Source organism: Brachyistius frenatus, unplaced genomic scaffold (assembly GCF_029030835.1).
Source record: "Brachyistius frenatus isolate BFR_SWC_R1_liver_20210118 unplaced genomic scaffold, ASM2903083v1 Contig_132, whole genome shotgun sequence".
NCBI lineage: Eukaryota > Metazoa > Chordata > Actinopteri > Embiotocidae > Brachyistius > Brachyistius frenatus.
In genome coordinates this window covers 115270-133166 of record NW_027210731.1, presented here as the reverse complement: position 1 = coordinate 133166, position 17897 = coordinate 115270, and the positions used below count along the sequence as shown (strand labels likewise).

Below are 17897 nucleotides of genomic sequence, written 5' to 3'. Positions count from 1 at the left end.
ACGCACACTTGCGCGCAGGAGACGAGCGAGTTGTTGGGCGCGGTGTTTTGGAGCGTTGTGGCGAATCAGATTTGAGCCGGGCTGGTCAACAGATGGGTGGATGACGGCTCCGCTCCGCATCAGGCTGCAGCGATGCATGCCTGACTTTCACGGCGAAAGACGCTCGACCGCCGACAACATTTACAACGTCTCTTCTCGTCACTTTCCCACAAACGTGCAACAGCCGAACCTCCAAACAGCCACACACATCCAGGAAGCTCACTCGACTTCAGTAGAATTTTACAAGTAAAACTTTATTGGAATGATACTCATGTTGCAAAATATTACACTTCGTGTTTTTATGTCACTGCTCCCGTGACTATAGACGCTTCCCTTTGCGGTGTGTGTGTGTGTGTGTGTGTGTGTATTTGTGGCAGGGGTTAACATGGTTTACATTGGGGTCTCGTTTCCCTAAAAAGTGCGACAGTATGTACCAGCATTGTGCCTGCATTGAGAGGAAGTTGTATCACTGCAAAAACACGGGAGGACACACATAATCATATTGGAATTGTAACTTCAAACATTTTGTCCATGATTGAGATAGTCAACATTAAACCTGACATGGGGGAAATACAGTGGAGGTGAAGTCTCAACAAGTGATGTAAACAATATGATCATTATAATAATGGTTTGTAAATTAGTCCGTAATAACCAATAAAGCCAGCTGATGACTACGGCAGATGTGCAGCCTGCAGCTCTCCACACCATTTATCTGCCAGTGTGATTTCAGCTTCAGTGATAAAAAAAAAAAAAAAAAAAAAACCTTAAGTCTGTTTCATCTGCTCAATGAGAAAGAAGTGGAAACGTCGCTCACTGAATATGAAAAGTAAGGAGGACCGTGGGCCGAGCAGGTTGGAAGAGAACCGTTTCTTTCAAAAGCCCCCAGGTTTACTGTGGCACTTCAACTGTACCCTCGCTTGGGAATATGCCGGACTGAAGCACAGTATCAAGTCGCATTATAAGGAGCCTGAAGGTGGATCCATCATCACTGCCTGTTTTTTAGGCTCTGTCTCCGAGTGGTTCCACTACTCAACAAACCTAACGCGTGTTACTCCGTGGCAATTATTTATCACTGGACAACGTGGTATCACGTCAAAGCCTGTGATACGCACGTCAGGACACCGTGTCAGTGTCACGTCTTGACCTCGTGAACAGTAAGGTGCCATCGATTTAGCTGCTACAAATGGGCACGTGGTTTAGGTGTGTGTGGGGGGGGGGGGGGGTACTTCTCGTTAGGGTAGGGAAAGGATTTCTTTTAAGGAATTTGCATCCCTTTCCGATGGCCTCAAATCTTAGTCTGCTGCTCAAGCAGCAACCAGCAGTGACGTCACCCATTGGTTTCTGAATATCCGGTATTAAGCCTTGAGTTTGGATTTTGTCCGTCGCCGTCTTGCTAGTTCGGAGCGGTTTGGAGCCAGAAGCGACCACGTTTGGAAACCTAACAATAATACGTCCCGCCCACCGATAGCTGTAACCTGACTGGAACACAGGCCTGTCAGTCAAACTGACACGCCCCCGAAACACAGCTTTTAGAAGCTTATTTTCTAATTATTTTCAGAGGGACGACCAGAAAACTAATAAGAAGGAATGACTTTATCTAGTGACACTGAAATAACTTTTGGGAAAAAAATTGACTGACTGAGTTTCATGAGACAAGGTGAATGAGTCTTTGAAGCGGGAGGCTTTGAGCCAACCTCTAGTGGCACTCTGTGGTATTGCAGGTTAAGGCACTTCCACATTGGCCTAATTTTTCAAACCCGGAAGCTACGTCCACTTTTACAAACAGTTTACGGTGAAAGTCCTGGGTTTGCTTCATCCAACCACTTTGGTCACTCTTACTTTATATCCGAAGACTTTTCGACCCCTGGTCATGCTTCCGAGTAATTTTCACCCCTCGGTGAGGCAAAACGTGACACTATGTGACTCGGTATCCTCTGGTGGACTGACGGGTGCCTTACACGCTTTGGTGTGATATTTGATTGCACTGGATGCGTACTGTATTATTTTGTGAATCATAAGTGGTGTCATTTTATCCTGAAAATGATCTTCCAGGCTAAATTAATCAAAATAAGACATGCCACGCCACCCATGTGTCTTAGACACGGGGTTGAAGAGTACCAGACAGCCTGCAAACTGGACACAGATACACAGAGTTGTAGGATGATGTAGGATTCAGTATTTTCATGCCACACAAGGCACAACAAGTCAGGATATCTCAGCCTCTGCTGCGTCGCTCTTGCGAGTTTTAGTGAAGTGCAACACTGAATCTTTGGAGTGACCCTTTGAGACCTTCTTTACTTCTTCTGATACTGTGCTTCTGTGGTGCACATTCCTAAATTAATGTGTGTTTAAAACAAATTAGCACGCAGTAAATCTAGGGCCACGTACAGAGAGTGGGACCGGCGTTTTAAGAGCGGCCCCGGGCCTCCGCAGCAGGTCGATGCTATGGGCTATAAACAATCTGAAACAGCTCAAGTTCCAAATTCCTTCATGGTGGGTCATTTCAAATATCGTTCCATATTACAAGATGATACACAAACAATTACAAATAGCAAATGTGTAATTCTGGGAAAAGGCTTGTTATCTTTTTCCGTGTCTGAACGGTTTTGCACAGGAGGGACTCGTGAATTCAAAATATCCCGTTTTAAATTATGAGAAACACCGAGGCGCCTATATCGACCAAATTAGAAAATCTTCACATGGTGGCACATTAAAACATAACTATAAAGAAGGCATTTTAGTGTCTAAAACAGACATCGGTGTCACTCGGTTTCATTTGACAAATTCTGAATGAACAAATCCTCCAGTGAGCACCATTTTGGACATTGTTACTCTGCCATCATCGCTCAGGAACTGAAAAGACATTGAACCCCCGAAGTGCTATTTGTTGTTTACTTTCAATTGACAAGTTGTAGAACATGCACCAATGACATTTTTGTCTGTTCTCAGTCAGACCCGCGACTGTGAGGAAAAAGGTGACAAGATATGAAACTAAAGTCAGGTAGGCAGGTCCGGAAGAATATTTTAGTGATTTTAAAACGCAAATTAAGTATTTTGCAGCGCTATATTCAATTTACCTTAATTAAGACAGAGGGGGATAAACAATAACTCTGCACGTATGACAAATTAGAAAGTAATATAGTAAAACTGTAATTCTTTGAAGATAGAAGAAACACCCTAACAAAATAAAATTACAAAGTTGAACATGTGATCAATTAATCATATTTAAATGCAAGTTTCTGCACAAGCAGACATAATTGTTAATAAACTTTATTAAATTGATTATTGGTTTTCTTGCAGCCTTCAGTTTTTCATAAAATTTGAGAAATTCTAAATAATTACTCATTCTTAAAACTGATTGCGTTTTCAGTAAATTTACTCACTGAGCCATTGGGTAAACATCACAAATATTGTAATGAATAAAAGATAACTGTGATATTGCAGATTGTCTTCGGTCTACAGGGTTTGTGACAAACTAGCGTCCTGGGGCCGTTATAAAAAGGTTAATTCAGTTTGGGACAAAATTTTGTCTTTTTTGGGGGGGGAGGGGATTTGGGACCGGAGATGAGGAAACTGCACAAAAATACGGCCAAAAGTTCAACTCCACACAACTGTCAGGGCCTGTTAGCATATTAGCCAGTTGACCAGTAATGGCAACAAGCAAATCTGAATAAAAGTGCTTTGGCTCGGTTTGGCCTGGATTGATTCGTCGAGGTCCCTGCACCGTCTCCACCGTCACCAGCTACTTGTTGGCCGTCAGGCGGATTAGCCCGCGCTGCTAGCTGTGCTAACCATTAATGAAAGAGGCAATCGAGTTTAACCTCAGCAAATAATGTGCCGCACTGGAGCCTCCAAACATGGTGAGTCCAAACGTGACAAGAGTAACAATGCACATTAATGGCCTTTACGAAAATAAAAGCTTCCCTCACGTTTTGTTAATGTCAGGCCCCTCCCCCACACCCACACACCCACACACACACACACACACACACACATTTCTAAAAACTCTCCGGATCGACAGGATTCACGTGAATGAACCTGGTTGACACGAAAAACGGTGAGTGTCACCGAAAGGCGACGAGTTTGCAGGTATGTCAGCACATAGCTCTCTTCCCCTCCGGGTGCTCTATCTTCTCCTAAGCTGTTTCCACGGAGTGGCAGTCGTCTTTACATCATCACCAACACACGAAAAACAAAACGGATCAAAAACTGCATGTTTTAAACACGTCAATGGTAACAGAGTTGCTGTCACATGGAGTGTGGCCTTAATATGCAGGTAAGAAGAGAAAAGGACTGGGTGATGGTGAAGATGGACATAAACATGAAGCAAGTTATCCAGACTGCTATCAGCGACTGGTCAAAGGGCTCCAAGGAACACCAGCCAGAAGCAGTTTGAGGTAGTCTGCATAAGACGGTGTCTTTTAGTTGACAAGGGCCAAAATGTTGATTCAACAAGCAGAATCATCTTGACTAGTAAGTTAGCTATTAGCTGAGACAGGAAGTGCTTCTTTTTTTTTTTTTTTTTTAATGAAAACCAAATTGTCGAGTCAGCAAAATCAAATCTTCTGGAAGGGCAATCTATGGAAGACGCTAAACAAAAGTCGAAATATTCCTTTTTATTTCTCTTGATTTGAACCAGAGCTTTAAATTGCCAAATCTATATCGCAGATTTTCCTGCTTTTCCTTCTGTTTTACATTGATAAAATGTCTATTAAGTGATATGTTCAAACCTGAGATACCTTTATGTTACGGTGTTTCTTCACAACACCATTAAAACTGAGATAATTCCATCCCTTAATCATATTTTTTTGTTAGCATGACATGATATCATTGGAGCCACTAGTATCTAATAACATTTAATAATGAAGTATTGTAGATATGCGCTGATTCTGGCTGTGCTAACGATGATAAGAATAACAGATGGAGTTACATAGTAAACGTATTTGACTTTTTTCCTCTAAGTGTCATCTGTCTCTGACTGAAATTTGTTAGAGCACACAATGCGTCTATTTTTTTTGTTTGTCTTTTGGCCCATCACGAGAGAGTAAAAGTTCAAAGAAAAATGCGAAACAAAGTCTCCTAACTTGACAGTACATACATATGCGTGTGTGATTCGTTATAACTTTTTGCCGACATGCTCTTCTTGCTCACCAAGCAAAGAGCAAGTTACCCAGTAATCGGTTTAAATTCAAGAAACTTTTTGTGCGGACTGGGACATAAACTGACACAAGACTCGCTGGTCTTCATGTAAAGACTGACAGACTGAAGCAGGTCAGAACAGAATGACTGATTTCTCTGTGTTGTGGTGCAAAAAAAATAATTAAAGATAAATAAAAGCATCAAAGAAAAGGGAGGATCTTGGGTGAAAATGTGCAGAGGCAACTCTAAATTAGTGGGGTTCCCTACACCCATGAAGCACACCTTCATTGTAAAGGGATCCATAAATAAGACAGCATAATAAATAAAATTCAACAGAAACTCAACAGAAAAGGCAACACTGCTGGTTATCAGTCTCCTTGCTCTTTTTCCCTTTTCTATCCCATTTATCCTCTGTTTGTAGCTGGTGCTTGTGTTTGGACAGGAGACGGTGCTCTCTCCGTACGTCTCCCACTTGACCAGCCTACCTTTGACTCTCCCTACTTCCTTCTTTCTTCCTCCCTTGCTCTCTAACTCTAGAACTCAGCAAACTCCTTGGCACATTTCTCAGTGAAGGAGACGCGAATCTCCTCCTCCTCGTAGTCGTCAAAGTTGCTGGTGTCGCCTGGTCCTTTGAACTTTGGGACGAAGGGAGCTTCCACCTGAAGACAGAGAAAAGCCCTCGTTGAAAAGCAAACTTAACAAAACGGGGAAGTCAACCACATACGCAGAAAACGCACACACAAACCTTCTTCTGGTAGATGGCGATCCAGTCAGTTGTTGCAAACCACTTGTGTCCTTTGATGTCGTTGACGCCGTTTTTGAGGTTCCCGTAACGTTTCGTGAGATCCACCTGAGGATAATACCAAAACCATTTCCTCACTTTCACATTAAAACAAAGAAAATTAAACTTTAACATCGGAATCACTGAGACGTTTTTTTTTTTTTTTTACCTGTAGCAGGTTCCTCAGGAGGTCTTTCAGGTCTGAACTGAAGTGAGACGGGAAACGCACCTGAGGACAGACGACGAGGAGACGAATGAAGCAGCCGTAGCTTCAGGTAGTGTTTTTATAGATGCAGCCATGTGACTGCACTTGATTACATACATTCCTGCTCAAGGGCACTTTGGTGAGCGAAATCGGGGAGGACGAGTGATCCTAATTGACCTCCTGCCTCCCAGATTTATTCTACACAGCCGGACCTATCGCCACCGCACTGAGGAATGGTCTGGCTGCATCCATACGTCATTCTGGTAAAGGGTGGGTGGGTGGGGGGAGGAGTGGGGGGGCGCCCTGGCTTGTTTGAATTTCCTTAAACCGATTACATCTTGTGTGGCGCTAAACTCAGGAGGAAACGAGGGCGTGGCCTTGTAAAAAAGAGTCGGGGTGGGGAACTTGTTTTGGTGGGACATTTGCACATTGTGAGGCGAGTCCTGGCATTATAACGACTAAGACCATAAATAACCAAGCAGTGCGGCCATATTGGATGATTTGGATGATCTAAAGCTTTGTTTCTTCTCTCTCGTGTAGTTTGTGCTTTTTTTCCCCTCTCTGTCCTCTCTCCCTGTAGCTTTCTGCCGCTTATTTCTGGCTACGGAGCTGCATGTTTCTGATCTGTGGTTACTGACCCCATCAACCTGTCCACTGTTAATTGTTTGTTGTCTCTCTATACTGTTCTTTTCTCTCTCTGCTCTCCTCTCACCCGAGTTTTCCTCCTCACCGTCGTTCCTAGGAATCGCTGGGTTTCTCTCTCTAATGTTGTGAGCTCAAGACCTTACTATGTTAAGTGCCCTGAGCTGATTTATGTTGTGATTTGGCACCACTCAAGAGGTTGTTGTTGTTGTCGTCGTCGATGTTTCCCGTTGCGACAGGGATTTGGAAAATGGTAAAAACACAGATAGCAGAAGACGAGGAGAACATTGGCTGAAATAACTGATCAATGGTCGGTTTATGCTTTCTATATTCGGTGAGTCTGAGTAAAAAAAAGGACCAAACTCTTGTCTAAACTTCAGGCGCTCACAGCTCCCATGCGGTGACCTGACAAAGTGATGCGTTTTACAGTTCAGGCAAAAACAATTTGTTTGGAATAAATACAATCAAAACATATTTTCTAAAACTAACAATAGAAAACATGGTGGATAGACTGAAAGAACCAAAACCTTCTCAACGGAAAAGTCTATGACAGTATACATCATGGCTTGTCTCTCTATAAAGAACAACAACAACAAAACACACTGCTCGTTGCATTTACCGTTAAGGTGGTGAAGTCATCTTCAAAATGACCACAAAATTCAGATGAAACCAAACACAACATAACATAATTCAAGGGAAAATACTCCAAAGTGTGCAGAGGCACGCTTGACCCAAATCTGAAAATGCTGTGCACGAGAAATGCTAACATTCCTTGTTCATTTTCAAAATTGAGGTGCACTGTAAATATAAACCAAACTGGAATACACTTCTTCAATATAAACCAGAGGATATACTGTAAGTCAGTCTCTCGACTAAACCACCAAAATGTTACAGATGTTCAATCGAGCAGTCAAACTCACCTTCCCTGATACGATCTTTTCATAGATCTGAATGGGCTGATCAGCAAAGAAAGGTGGGTACCCTGCTGCCATCTCGTAGACGAGTACACCCAGCGCCCACCAGTCTACGGCTTTATTATACCCCTGGTGGGTTCATCGAGGAAGGAGAAATATACAGCGTTATATAACGTTAATCAAGATTGTGTTTTTTCTCAATATCAGCAACCCTAATACCGCGTGTTAGGAAGTTTATAATAGCATAAGGTCTTAGCCTCACCATGTTAAGTGTCTTTAAAAAATAGGTGTTGTAATGTATTTACAGTTTGTGGAAACAATCCTTTTGTACTTCTGATGGAAAAATAATGAACTCATCATACTTGTCAAATGTTTGTCTATCCGTTGCACAACATGGTTCTATAGTCTCAGTTACGACGTCTCTGTACCTTTATCTTGTGACCAACGACCTCACTCAGTATTATCCACAAAATCAGATATACAGAGGGAATGGGGGTGACTGTCAACTGTTTGTCACACTGTATATAAGCTGAACTACGGAGGAGAGACTTCGAGCAATGCTGGACACCTTTCTTTGAGTGTACATGTATTTGCTCCTTCTTGCAAGAATAAATGTCCGATATGTTTGATTTTGAATACAGCCTCTGAGTAATTTCAGCAGCTTCAAATTTCTATCGCACTCCTCTGACCACCTTCGATTTCACACAGCTGTAAAAGGGGAAGAATGGTGGCTCACCTTGCTGAGAATAATCTCTGGGGCCAGATATTCTGGGGTGCCACACAGTGTCCAGGTCCGGCCCTTTACACGTTTGGCAAAGCCAAAATCTGTAACCTGAGAGAGGAGAGGACAATGAGTGACGGGACAAACAAAAGACAAATCAGCAGACACACAACTAACTAACTACATGAAAGGTGGCAGGAAGGAAATTGCCGGACGGAGGTAGAGAGAGCGGGAGAAGAACGAGCATCCTGGAGCAGCGTGATCTTGTCACCGGCTGTTATTTTCATAGTTCACCACTAGAGGGTGGCAGAATCTGCACTACGAGGCAGCAGCAATGTGATGGCGCACCATTCAGCATACAGTACACAGAAAATTGCACAAAGCACCACTGAGGCTGATGGGAATGTCATTAGTTCTGCAGGTATATAAAACAATCACCTGTATGTAGCCCTGTTGGTCTATGAGCAGGTTTTCAGGTTTCAGGTCTCTGTAGATCAGGTCCAAAGCGTGCAGGTACTCAAAGGTCAGAACGATCTGAGCAGCGTAGAACCGAGCATGAGGCTCACTGCACACACACAAAAAGCACACGGAGACGAAAACACACCAGCTCAGTGCATAGAACAGCAGAGCACAGAATAAAGTAGAAATGAACGGAATAGAATACGAAAGTCTACTGTTTCTTTCTGGCTGTAAAGCTTGACCGCATAACGGACACTGACCTAAATCTGCCAATTCTTCGTAGATGGGAGAACATCTCTCCACCTGGTACGTATTCCATCACCATGTAGAGGTTAGTGTTGTCCTGAGTGAAAGGAGGACACAGGTTAGTGTCACCAACTCACATATAGGATGTGAACACACAATTAAGCAAATTAACAACAGTTTCAATCTGACTGACATTGTTTTTTTGTTTTTTTTATTGATCACATTCACTGACCATTACTGAAATTGTTATCATGACAAAGTATTTATGATAAAGTGCCTGTAACTGTTTGTATAATAATTTGACTTAAAAATGTTATTCCCAAAACCTGTTTTACAGCATGTTCTTTAGAGCATCTAACAGCAGTTTAACTAAGTCACTCTAAACAAGCTGAGTTGATTTTGTCTGTTGTTGACTCTTCTACCATCTGCTAGCAGCTCGACACACATGGACAGGAGGAAAATTATGTTAATAGGTTTATTTAAGGCATTGAGGATATTCCGGCCCTCGGCATCCAGGTGCATCTAAACAGCTTAGCCTGAATAAGGCCTTAATTGGAGTACGGCCATCCGCTCGTCTGAACAACCAGGTGCAAACAACCTCTTGTAAAGATTACCGCTCATGTGGCCAACAAAGCTAACTTCACTCTATATTTGCTGATGAAAAACCCTTAACAGGATTGTCAGCGGTGGTGGAAGTCATAATAAGGATGAGATCGATGACCTGACAGATGAGTGCAACATGAATTGCATAAAGTTAACACTACAGATGGCGGTCGACTTTTTTTTTTTTTTTAAACAAACAAAAGGACAGTTATATGACGATGAGGCAGAAAAGATCGCCGTCAATGCTTGGGAGTGGTCTTTCATGATGAGCTGATAAGAGGCGACCAGAGAAGTTCACAGTTCAGATGAATAAAACTGTACTAATCAATAGTCTATATTAACTATGGACCACATGCGTGTAAATTGTGTGCGACGTGTGAATGTATAATGTGAGGTGTTGCTTGCAGTGACAAACCTGCAGTTAATTATCCCCAACTCTGCGAGCCTCTCCTCAACTCTACAGAGCGTTCTAGCCTCTTTCAGCTTACTGTTTTGGCTCCAAGTGGAAACCCACTGTTATGTCACAAATTGGTTTATGAGCTGTTTTGAAGCCTTGACTCTGGCATTTTGGTCGTCACAATCTTGTTTTTGTTTTGTTTTTTGCCAGAAGTGACCATATTTGGTCGATCTGGGGACGAGTGAGGGCTGGATCTGACGGAGAAGCAGAGCACACAAGGCCCGTCCACCTGAAACCTGACTGCACCCCGGCCATGTCAATTAAACCGGGCACGCCCCCACCCCCCCAAACATTCCTCTCTTTCAAGCCAGAAATATGATTAATTCATTAATCTTTTTTAGAAGGCCCAACAGCACACTGATCAGAAGAAGTTAATTTACCAAATGACACTATTATGACTTGTGGCAAAAAAAAAAAATTAACTTTGTATTTCACAAGAGAAGTTGACGCTTTTTAAATGGGAGTCTATTGGAGCCAGAGGTTTTTTTTTAGCCAGCCCCTGGTGGCCCTCAATGTAATTGCACTTTAAAACCACTTCAGCATTGGCTTCGTCTATCAGATTGGCAGGCTACGACCATTTTTCCAGCTCCAATGAGTTACAACAAACACAGATTAAGATATAATATAATGGACATTTCATCAGCAGTATCATGAGCCACCATTTTTCTAGCGGTGATGTGATGTTTGCCTTTGCAACTAAATATGTCAACATTTGTCAACATATGTTTATGTCAACAGAGGCTCATCGAAATGTGGTCAGTCAAACATTCGAAGCTAATGGCGCTGATTATCCACAGAAGAAGGCGACTCAGACAGATGACATCATTAAAGGAGCGTCATTCACACCTCAAAACGGTGGAAAATGATGTGGAAATAGTGATCAAATTACAACATTTCTGTTAGTTCCGTTTTGGTTTTTTTTTAACTGTTGAAAGGAAATAATTCAAACAGTTTTTCAAGATGGTTGCGGACAGCTCAAATAATTATGATTATGATTATGTAATAACTGTGACAGGCCTAGTGCCATCAGACAACTATGTGGGTGTACTAAGGTAAAACATTTACGTTTTCAATGGACCACATTCACAAACATATCAGAGAAACACTAAAGGTAGTGTGATGGAGGTAGTGTGATGGATAACGGCTGGAGTGGACGGGAGAAAACAAACCAGTCACTCACTGTCATCACACGGCCACACACAGGATTGTCTAAACACACACACCTTCTAAAGTTCTCCATACCTTGAATGAGTACTCCAACCGCACCAGAAAAGGGAAGCTGACAGCCTGAAGAATCCTCTTCTCATTCAGAGTGTGCTCTATCTGCTTGAGCTTCACCACCTAGAGTTAGAAAGGGAGAAACAGTGGCTATATGTTATTATATAATAAAACAAATGTAAAATTCAAATCAGAAAAAAAGAAAGACTTCAGATCAGGTCTTTGAACGTTTTCAAGATTGCAAACGTGTGTTTTGGCATTTCCAGAATAGGTCCAATTTTATTTTAATTTTAGTTTCATGTTTTTTGAGTATTATTTACTACTCATGCATATTCTTGTGTGTTCCTCTGGTTGAAATTTATTTCGATTTGTTTCATTACTTATTTTGTCTTGAATTGCTGAAAACATTTTCAGTCCTTCTGATTGTTTTTAATTCTAATTTTAATATTGTGCACACTTTGGGCAACCTTTGTTGTATTTATGTTGTATATGTGCTATAAAAATTCAACTGTCTTGACTTTAAACTTCTGTGCTGTTGGTTTGAATATGTGTGTGAAGCATCCGCGTTCAAGAACTCGTAGCTTCTTTGCAGCAACATCCATATTTGAAGAATTGTCTACTGTCATTCAGCTTTACTGGCCAAGCATGTGAGCACGTACAGATATTCTTTCACAACATGTATTATAAAAATGTGGACATACATGGATTTAACCTGCAACCTGCCTGGCTGGAGGAGGCAGACAACTGTGAGGTAGAAATTCTAGTATAATTTCTAACAGGATATTGGTGTAACTATAAGATGCTAGAAAACTCTTAATTGTTCCCCTTTCATGTTACAATGGCTTTGGTACACGGTTCCTCTTTTTATTTGTATTTTACTGTAACATATTTAGTGTGAACAGCATTCAAGTCACTGCGAGACCAACAGATGAGGTAATTTACCATTTCACCAGAACATACTGACAGTCAACAGTTTTACCAACACAGCCAAATATATTTTCCCATTTGAGCATTTTATCAATAAAAATATCTATAAATATGACATGGGGAAATTTAGGCACAATTCTCTAAATTGGGAACTAAAATTACTCTACATGGTGTATTCTGCATAAAGGCAACTTCAGCTCTGCCACTCCAGTTGACGCCTGCTTCAGCACAGGTGGATTCAGATAAAGCTCGCACGTGTATTTAAATCTCTGCAAAAAGTTCATTTTACAGTCTTGTGAGTGCAATTTTCACACCAATAACATTTCCATGTTTTCTATGACCATCCTGGAGGAGCACAAACTGTGAGTGTCCTTCGATAACAGACACCTTTAAACACCCTCCATTGTCCTGTGACCCGGCTGACATTCTGAACTCCGACCCATACTGACCTTCTGCTTGTTGAGGATCTTCATGGCATAATGCTGTCCCGTTTCTTTGTGCTTCACCAGCATAACACGGCCAAATGAGCCCGTGCCCAGGGTTTTCAACCTCTCAAACTGCTCCAGGCCAGCAGTGTTCTGAACAGACAAAACAAAAAGGGTTAGCTAATTTTGGGGGGAAATGGGAGGTAGAGGATGGTGTCGGTGGAAGTGAATTTCTATTTTCCACTTGTCCCATACTCGCATTTAACGCTCATTCTGTGCGTGTGAGGTATACTGCATGTGCATGTCATATTCAGTATACAATGTATATGAAACATGGTGTATACGATTGACAATAATTTGTTTTACAGTATGCACAACAGACATGTGTGCATACAGGCTTTATTGTAAATGTACAGAATATCAATGTAAATGTGATTTGTATGAAATACTATTATGTAAGACTGTAAAAACAATCCTCATTGAGATCTACACATTTATCTTTCAAAAAAATGCAGTCAAACTGACACATGCTGAGTCAGAATGAAATGTCCCATTTTTTTTCCACTTTTTCCAGTCATCAAAACATAACTATTACTCACAATAGGGGGCAAAAAAAACGTGTCAGTGAAAGCTTTGTGTCATCTTTATTGGTCTTGTAAAAAAAACTTTAAATACTGTAATGTAACAGGAGCTGCATCTTACTAGAAGGAATAGCTTGATGAATATCAATTCACAACAGTGACTTCTGCATCATGGCAACATATACAAAAATACATATTTTATAATAATACACACGTTTTGACCAATCAGAATCAAAGAGGTCTTAGTTTATTCAAATCAGGGCTCCAGAGTGCCACCATTTCAGCTGCACGTGGCCAAGAATCTGTCGGACTAAATATTGTGCTCACCAATGTGTATGGGAAATGACAAAAAAGGTAACACTTCACTATTATTGTGGGGCCAGAAAAGACATGGTGAAAGATTTTGGGTGCATCTAAATAAAAAAAGTCAGGAGCATCAGTGCAACCAATGTAACAATTTAGTTTGGAAACCTGAATAGTCAGTGTCTGATACATCAAATCCATTATATGATTCAGAGAAAATGATATAATGTATTAAGTTAAGAAATATTGATAAAAATCCTACATGTGTTTGATCTTTGTCTGTAAAGTATGTTCACTTTTTGGGAGACCTAAAATATTTGTAGCATGAAAGGGAACACAACATCCGAGTTTTTAAACATATTTCTTTAGGGCTGAATGATACAGTTGAAATCGACACCACAAAAAGAAAAGAAAAACAATATTTTCCCAAAATATCTCTACGTGATTCATATTATATATGATATGCAAAGGTGTGATCAAATTCACATGGAGATTCATAAATATGACAAACCTCTTTATAAATCAAAAGGTTAAGTAACTCATTTTGTGGGTTTTTCAGTATGGTTGAACAATATTACAGACAATATGATTACAGTATCACTAAGATTTCAGTTTTAGCCCCTAAACAACAAAACTGATATAGTTTATGAGCAATTTATTATCGCCATCCCAATATATTGAAATGATCTAAAGAAGTGGCTGTCATTTACATGCATTGGCAGCTGATGAAACATAAAAAACCTTGGGACTGCACATTACTTTTAAAGAAGTGTAATTCAAATAGGAATGACTGGCATTGTTCAATAGCAAGAGAAATTAAAGACAGCAGCCCATACTACATAGCTTAAGTGACGACGAATGGGACTGAAAACTCGGACTTGTTTGTATGTATGATAACACGTGCACAAAAAGGACGATCAAAATAGAAAGAGTTTTGTTTATCATATTTCTATGTCGTTAGGAGAACACACTAACCTGTGCAGGACTCTCCCACTTTTTGAGGAAGTCCTCTTTGGCTTTAGCAAGGAACTCCTTGACTGTGGAGGGGGAAAAAACAGCAGTGTTTACAGAAGAAAAGACTTTAGTGATACGTGTGTGTGCGTGTGCGTGTGTGTGTGTGTGTGTGTGTGTGTGTGTGTGTGTGTGTGTGTGTGTGTGAAGAGAGAGAGTGAAAGAAACCACGAAATAAGAGGTAGGATACCTTGTATACGTTATGAATTCAACCAGTCAGACTTTCAGTTAAATAGATCTCAGGTTATGTCTTATGTTTTCATTTGCATTTTTGGAATATTTTAATTACGTGCATGGTTTCGCTTTAGTGAGGGGGGTGGGGTGGGATTGGAGCCTATCCCAGCTGACTTTGGGTACAAACCTGGACAAGTTGCCAGGGCCAACACAGAAACACAGAGCCACACATACCTATGGGCAATTTAGAGTTACCAATTCACCTAAGATGCATGGTTTTGGACGGTGGGAGGATGCTGGGGTACCCGGAGAAAACCCGCCAGGGCACAGGGAGAACATAACTCCACAAAGAAAGGTCAGAGAACGAGATCTGAACCCAGAAACTTCTTACTGAGGCAACAGCGCTACTGTGCCGATACCAGTATAGGCAAATATTCTCTTTGTCCTTCATAAATACGTACTAATGATCAGGATGACAGCTCTTAATATTGGCTATTACATGTGCAGTGTAGAAGGAATGCCATGTGGTTCCTCCTCACCGGGCCGCCGCCGGGCAATCATTGCAAATACCAAGTTTGCTATATAATTTGGACACTTAAAAAAAAATGTTTACACAGACATGTTGTTGGACGCTCTTTCACGATTAACAGAAGACCAACCTGACGTTGAGCATTTAGTCAAGCATCAAGAAATTATTAAAGCATTAAAGTTTTATTTGCCAATAGTTCATTTTAAAGCCTTTATCGGCCGATACTAACGATGTGCCGATACTATCGTGCATCCCAAGTATCTGGTTAATAAATAGCAATGAACCGTTACTGCATGGATAATCACACACTCTGGTCGCACAATATCCAACCTAGTTGACCAATATCCAGGTTGAGGTGCATTTCCTGTAGACAAACGTAGGGTTACTTCACGTAATCCCCGGTTCTTTGATAACAGAGTGAGGTGTTTTGCCACCGTATGTTAGAAAAAGAAAGAAATTATTTGGTACTTTAGACGTCAGGGTAAAAAACAAAAGTCCAAGAAATATCACTACTCCCCCCAAAAAAAATACACCAGCAGCCTCACACTCTCATCCTTCTGCATCACAGCCATCCTGCATTGGACAAAACACTACAGGAGACACAATCAGACCCGTTCAGCCAAACCTCCGGACCTCAAAGGGTCCACCATATCCAATAGTCCCACTCACAGGTTCAGCAGCACCTCTTTCCAAAGAGCAACAGGCACAGAGCGTTTGGGAAATATCTGACACAGCGTGTTGTGATCTCGCCAACATTTGAGTACAGGAGGATGTGAAGATGCCAAGGTCCTTGCAGCCTACAATTGTTTGCAATTGTTTTGCAGCTCATAAAGTGATTTGGTAATGGAAACAGCACTACACCCTGTTTCATTCTACCTTCACTAGGAAATGCCCTGTCCACCAGTGAACAGTACCACAAAGCCTCATTTTAAGACACCTTTACATCTATGGCATGCTCCTGAATTGAAATGTAGCAGCGTAATTTAGATTTTTTTTTTTTTTTTTTGGGGGGGGGGCGCTTGCATGGCACACGCTCATTCATTTACAACAAAGACATACGAGTGGATCTTCATAAATCAGATGGCTGGAATAGGCCGCTGTACAGCATGTTGTGTGAAGCTAACATAGCCTGCTGTGCCACATCGTCTCTGGTCATTTCATGAGGCTCTAACAGAGCAGGTGATCAGGAGTGATGTGCACAGACGACGGTACCCACCGCTTTCCATCTCGCTGCCCTTCCTGGCCGTGGGCGCATTGCCCATGATGACAACCTGTCAACGGGCGATCCGTGGCTTCCTGGCCGCCCTGCAGCCTCCTCAAGCCGGTCTAATCTTGATTAGGTCTGAACAGTATTTCCTAAATCCAGCAGTACCGAGCGTTAACTCCGAGGTCCTGGTCTTTAATAGCCTGACAGCTGCTGATGCGGCGCCACGGCGAGACAGGATAGTGAAGCGCGCTCACTCAATCCACGGTCACCAACAACCGGTGACCGATATCGAGCTTTAATCCACGGGGAGCTACCGTTGAGATACCTCGGTCGCTGGGGCTTCACTGGACCGTCAGGCCGAGCTCGGCGCAGTTGGCCTGAACACGGAGGATCCAGTCTTCGCCTGTCCCTCCTTGCAGCCCCCGCCGAACGAGCCCCCCCCTCCCCCCCCGGCTCCCCACCTCTCCCCGGCCCAAAAAACAACGATACCGAAGGCGGGGATACAATTCTCAATAGAAAAAACTGACCCTATTCGTTACCGAACCCAGCTTTTAAGAATTAAACCTCGGCGGGGTCCGGCAACGACGGGAATTCACCCAAATCAACATTGGCCCCCCGTAGCCTCGGAGACGAGCGAGATGACGGAACTACAGCCGAGTGAACGTCCCGCCTACTTGTCTGAACCGGCTTTGATTGACAGCTGAAACTAGCCTCCGGATTGGCCATCTCTACGGCGGAGCGCTCTGATTGGCCATTCGCAATCTATCAGCGTCCTACCCATAGACATATAAACGTCTATGGTCCTACCGCCCAACACAAAGCGAGCGAGGGGAACGTCACCGATTATTTTCCTCCCGACGACGTACGCGCCCACTTTCTCTGGTTTCTGTCCTCCATTGGCTTGATGCGGACGAACCGTGGGAATCTCGGTGAATGCGAGGATGTCTATTGGCTGTCAGGAACGATTGACAGGAAGCGAAGAAAGCGACTGATACACGTTTGGCTAAGTGACGTCAACAGCGAGCTATTTTTAGAAATGTTGGTGAGAATTTAACGCACGCGCGGCGCGGTCTGGCTGGCAGGACCTCTAAACATCTCGCAGACTGCCGTGCATGGAAGGACGACTTTATTTAGTGGGAAATTAATCTTAGGAAATAAAAGACAGGTTGTTTTTTTTTTTTTTTTTTTACAATCGGTGCAGGATGAAAACACGCAGAGCCAGAAACTGTCCGTCAATCCGTGCACAACAATCTTTCCCAGTGAGTCAGATTCCTCGCCCCAGCACCTGGATCACCTGCAGGGCGAGCCTCGCAGAT

General features: G+C 42.3%; 1 protein-coding gene across 1 annotated transcript; it reads right to left on the bottom strand.

Moving 5' to 3' along the window:
- Positions 1 to 274: 274 nt before the first annotated feature.
- LOC138630361 (cAMP-dependent protein kinase catalytic subunit alpha) lies at positions 275 to 17278 on the bottom strand. The gene is made up of 11 exons (XM_069714657.1): positions 16591 to 17278; positions 14636 to 14697; positions 12801 to 12929; positions 11449 to 11547; positions 9161 to 9243; positions 8880 to 9006; positions 8457 to 8552; positions 7727 to 7849; positions 6129 to 6188; positions 5924 to 6028; positions 275 to 5837 (listed from the first exon to the last, which is right to left on the bottom strand). The coding sequence occupies exons 1-11, from the start codon at positions 16634 to 16636 to the stop codon at positions 5712 to 5714; spliced, it is 1056 nt and encodes a 351-aa protein (XP_069570758.1). The 5' UTR covers positions 16637 to 17278; the 3' UTR covers positions 275 to 5711.
- Between the last annotated feature and the right edge of the window lie 619 nt (positions 17279 to 17897).

Coding starts and splice junctions, on each gene's coding strand:
- LOC138630361 (XM_069714657.1), bottom strand. CDS start 16,636: ATGGGCAATGCGCCCACGGCCAGGAAGGGCAGCGAGATGGAAAGCG. Junction 12,930..14,635: donor AGTGGGAGAGTCCTGCACAG/GTTAGTGTGTTC, acceptor TTGTCTGTTCAG/AACACTGCTGGCCTGGAGCA. Junction 9,007..9,160: donor CGAAGAATTGGCAGATTTAG/GTCAGTGTCCGT, acceptor GTGTGTGTGCAG/TGAGCCTCATGCTCGGTTCT.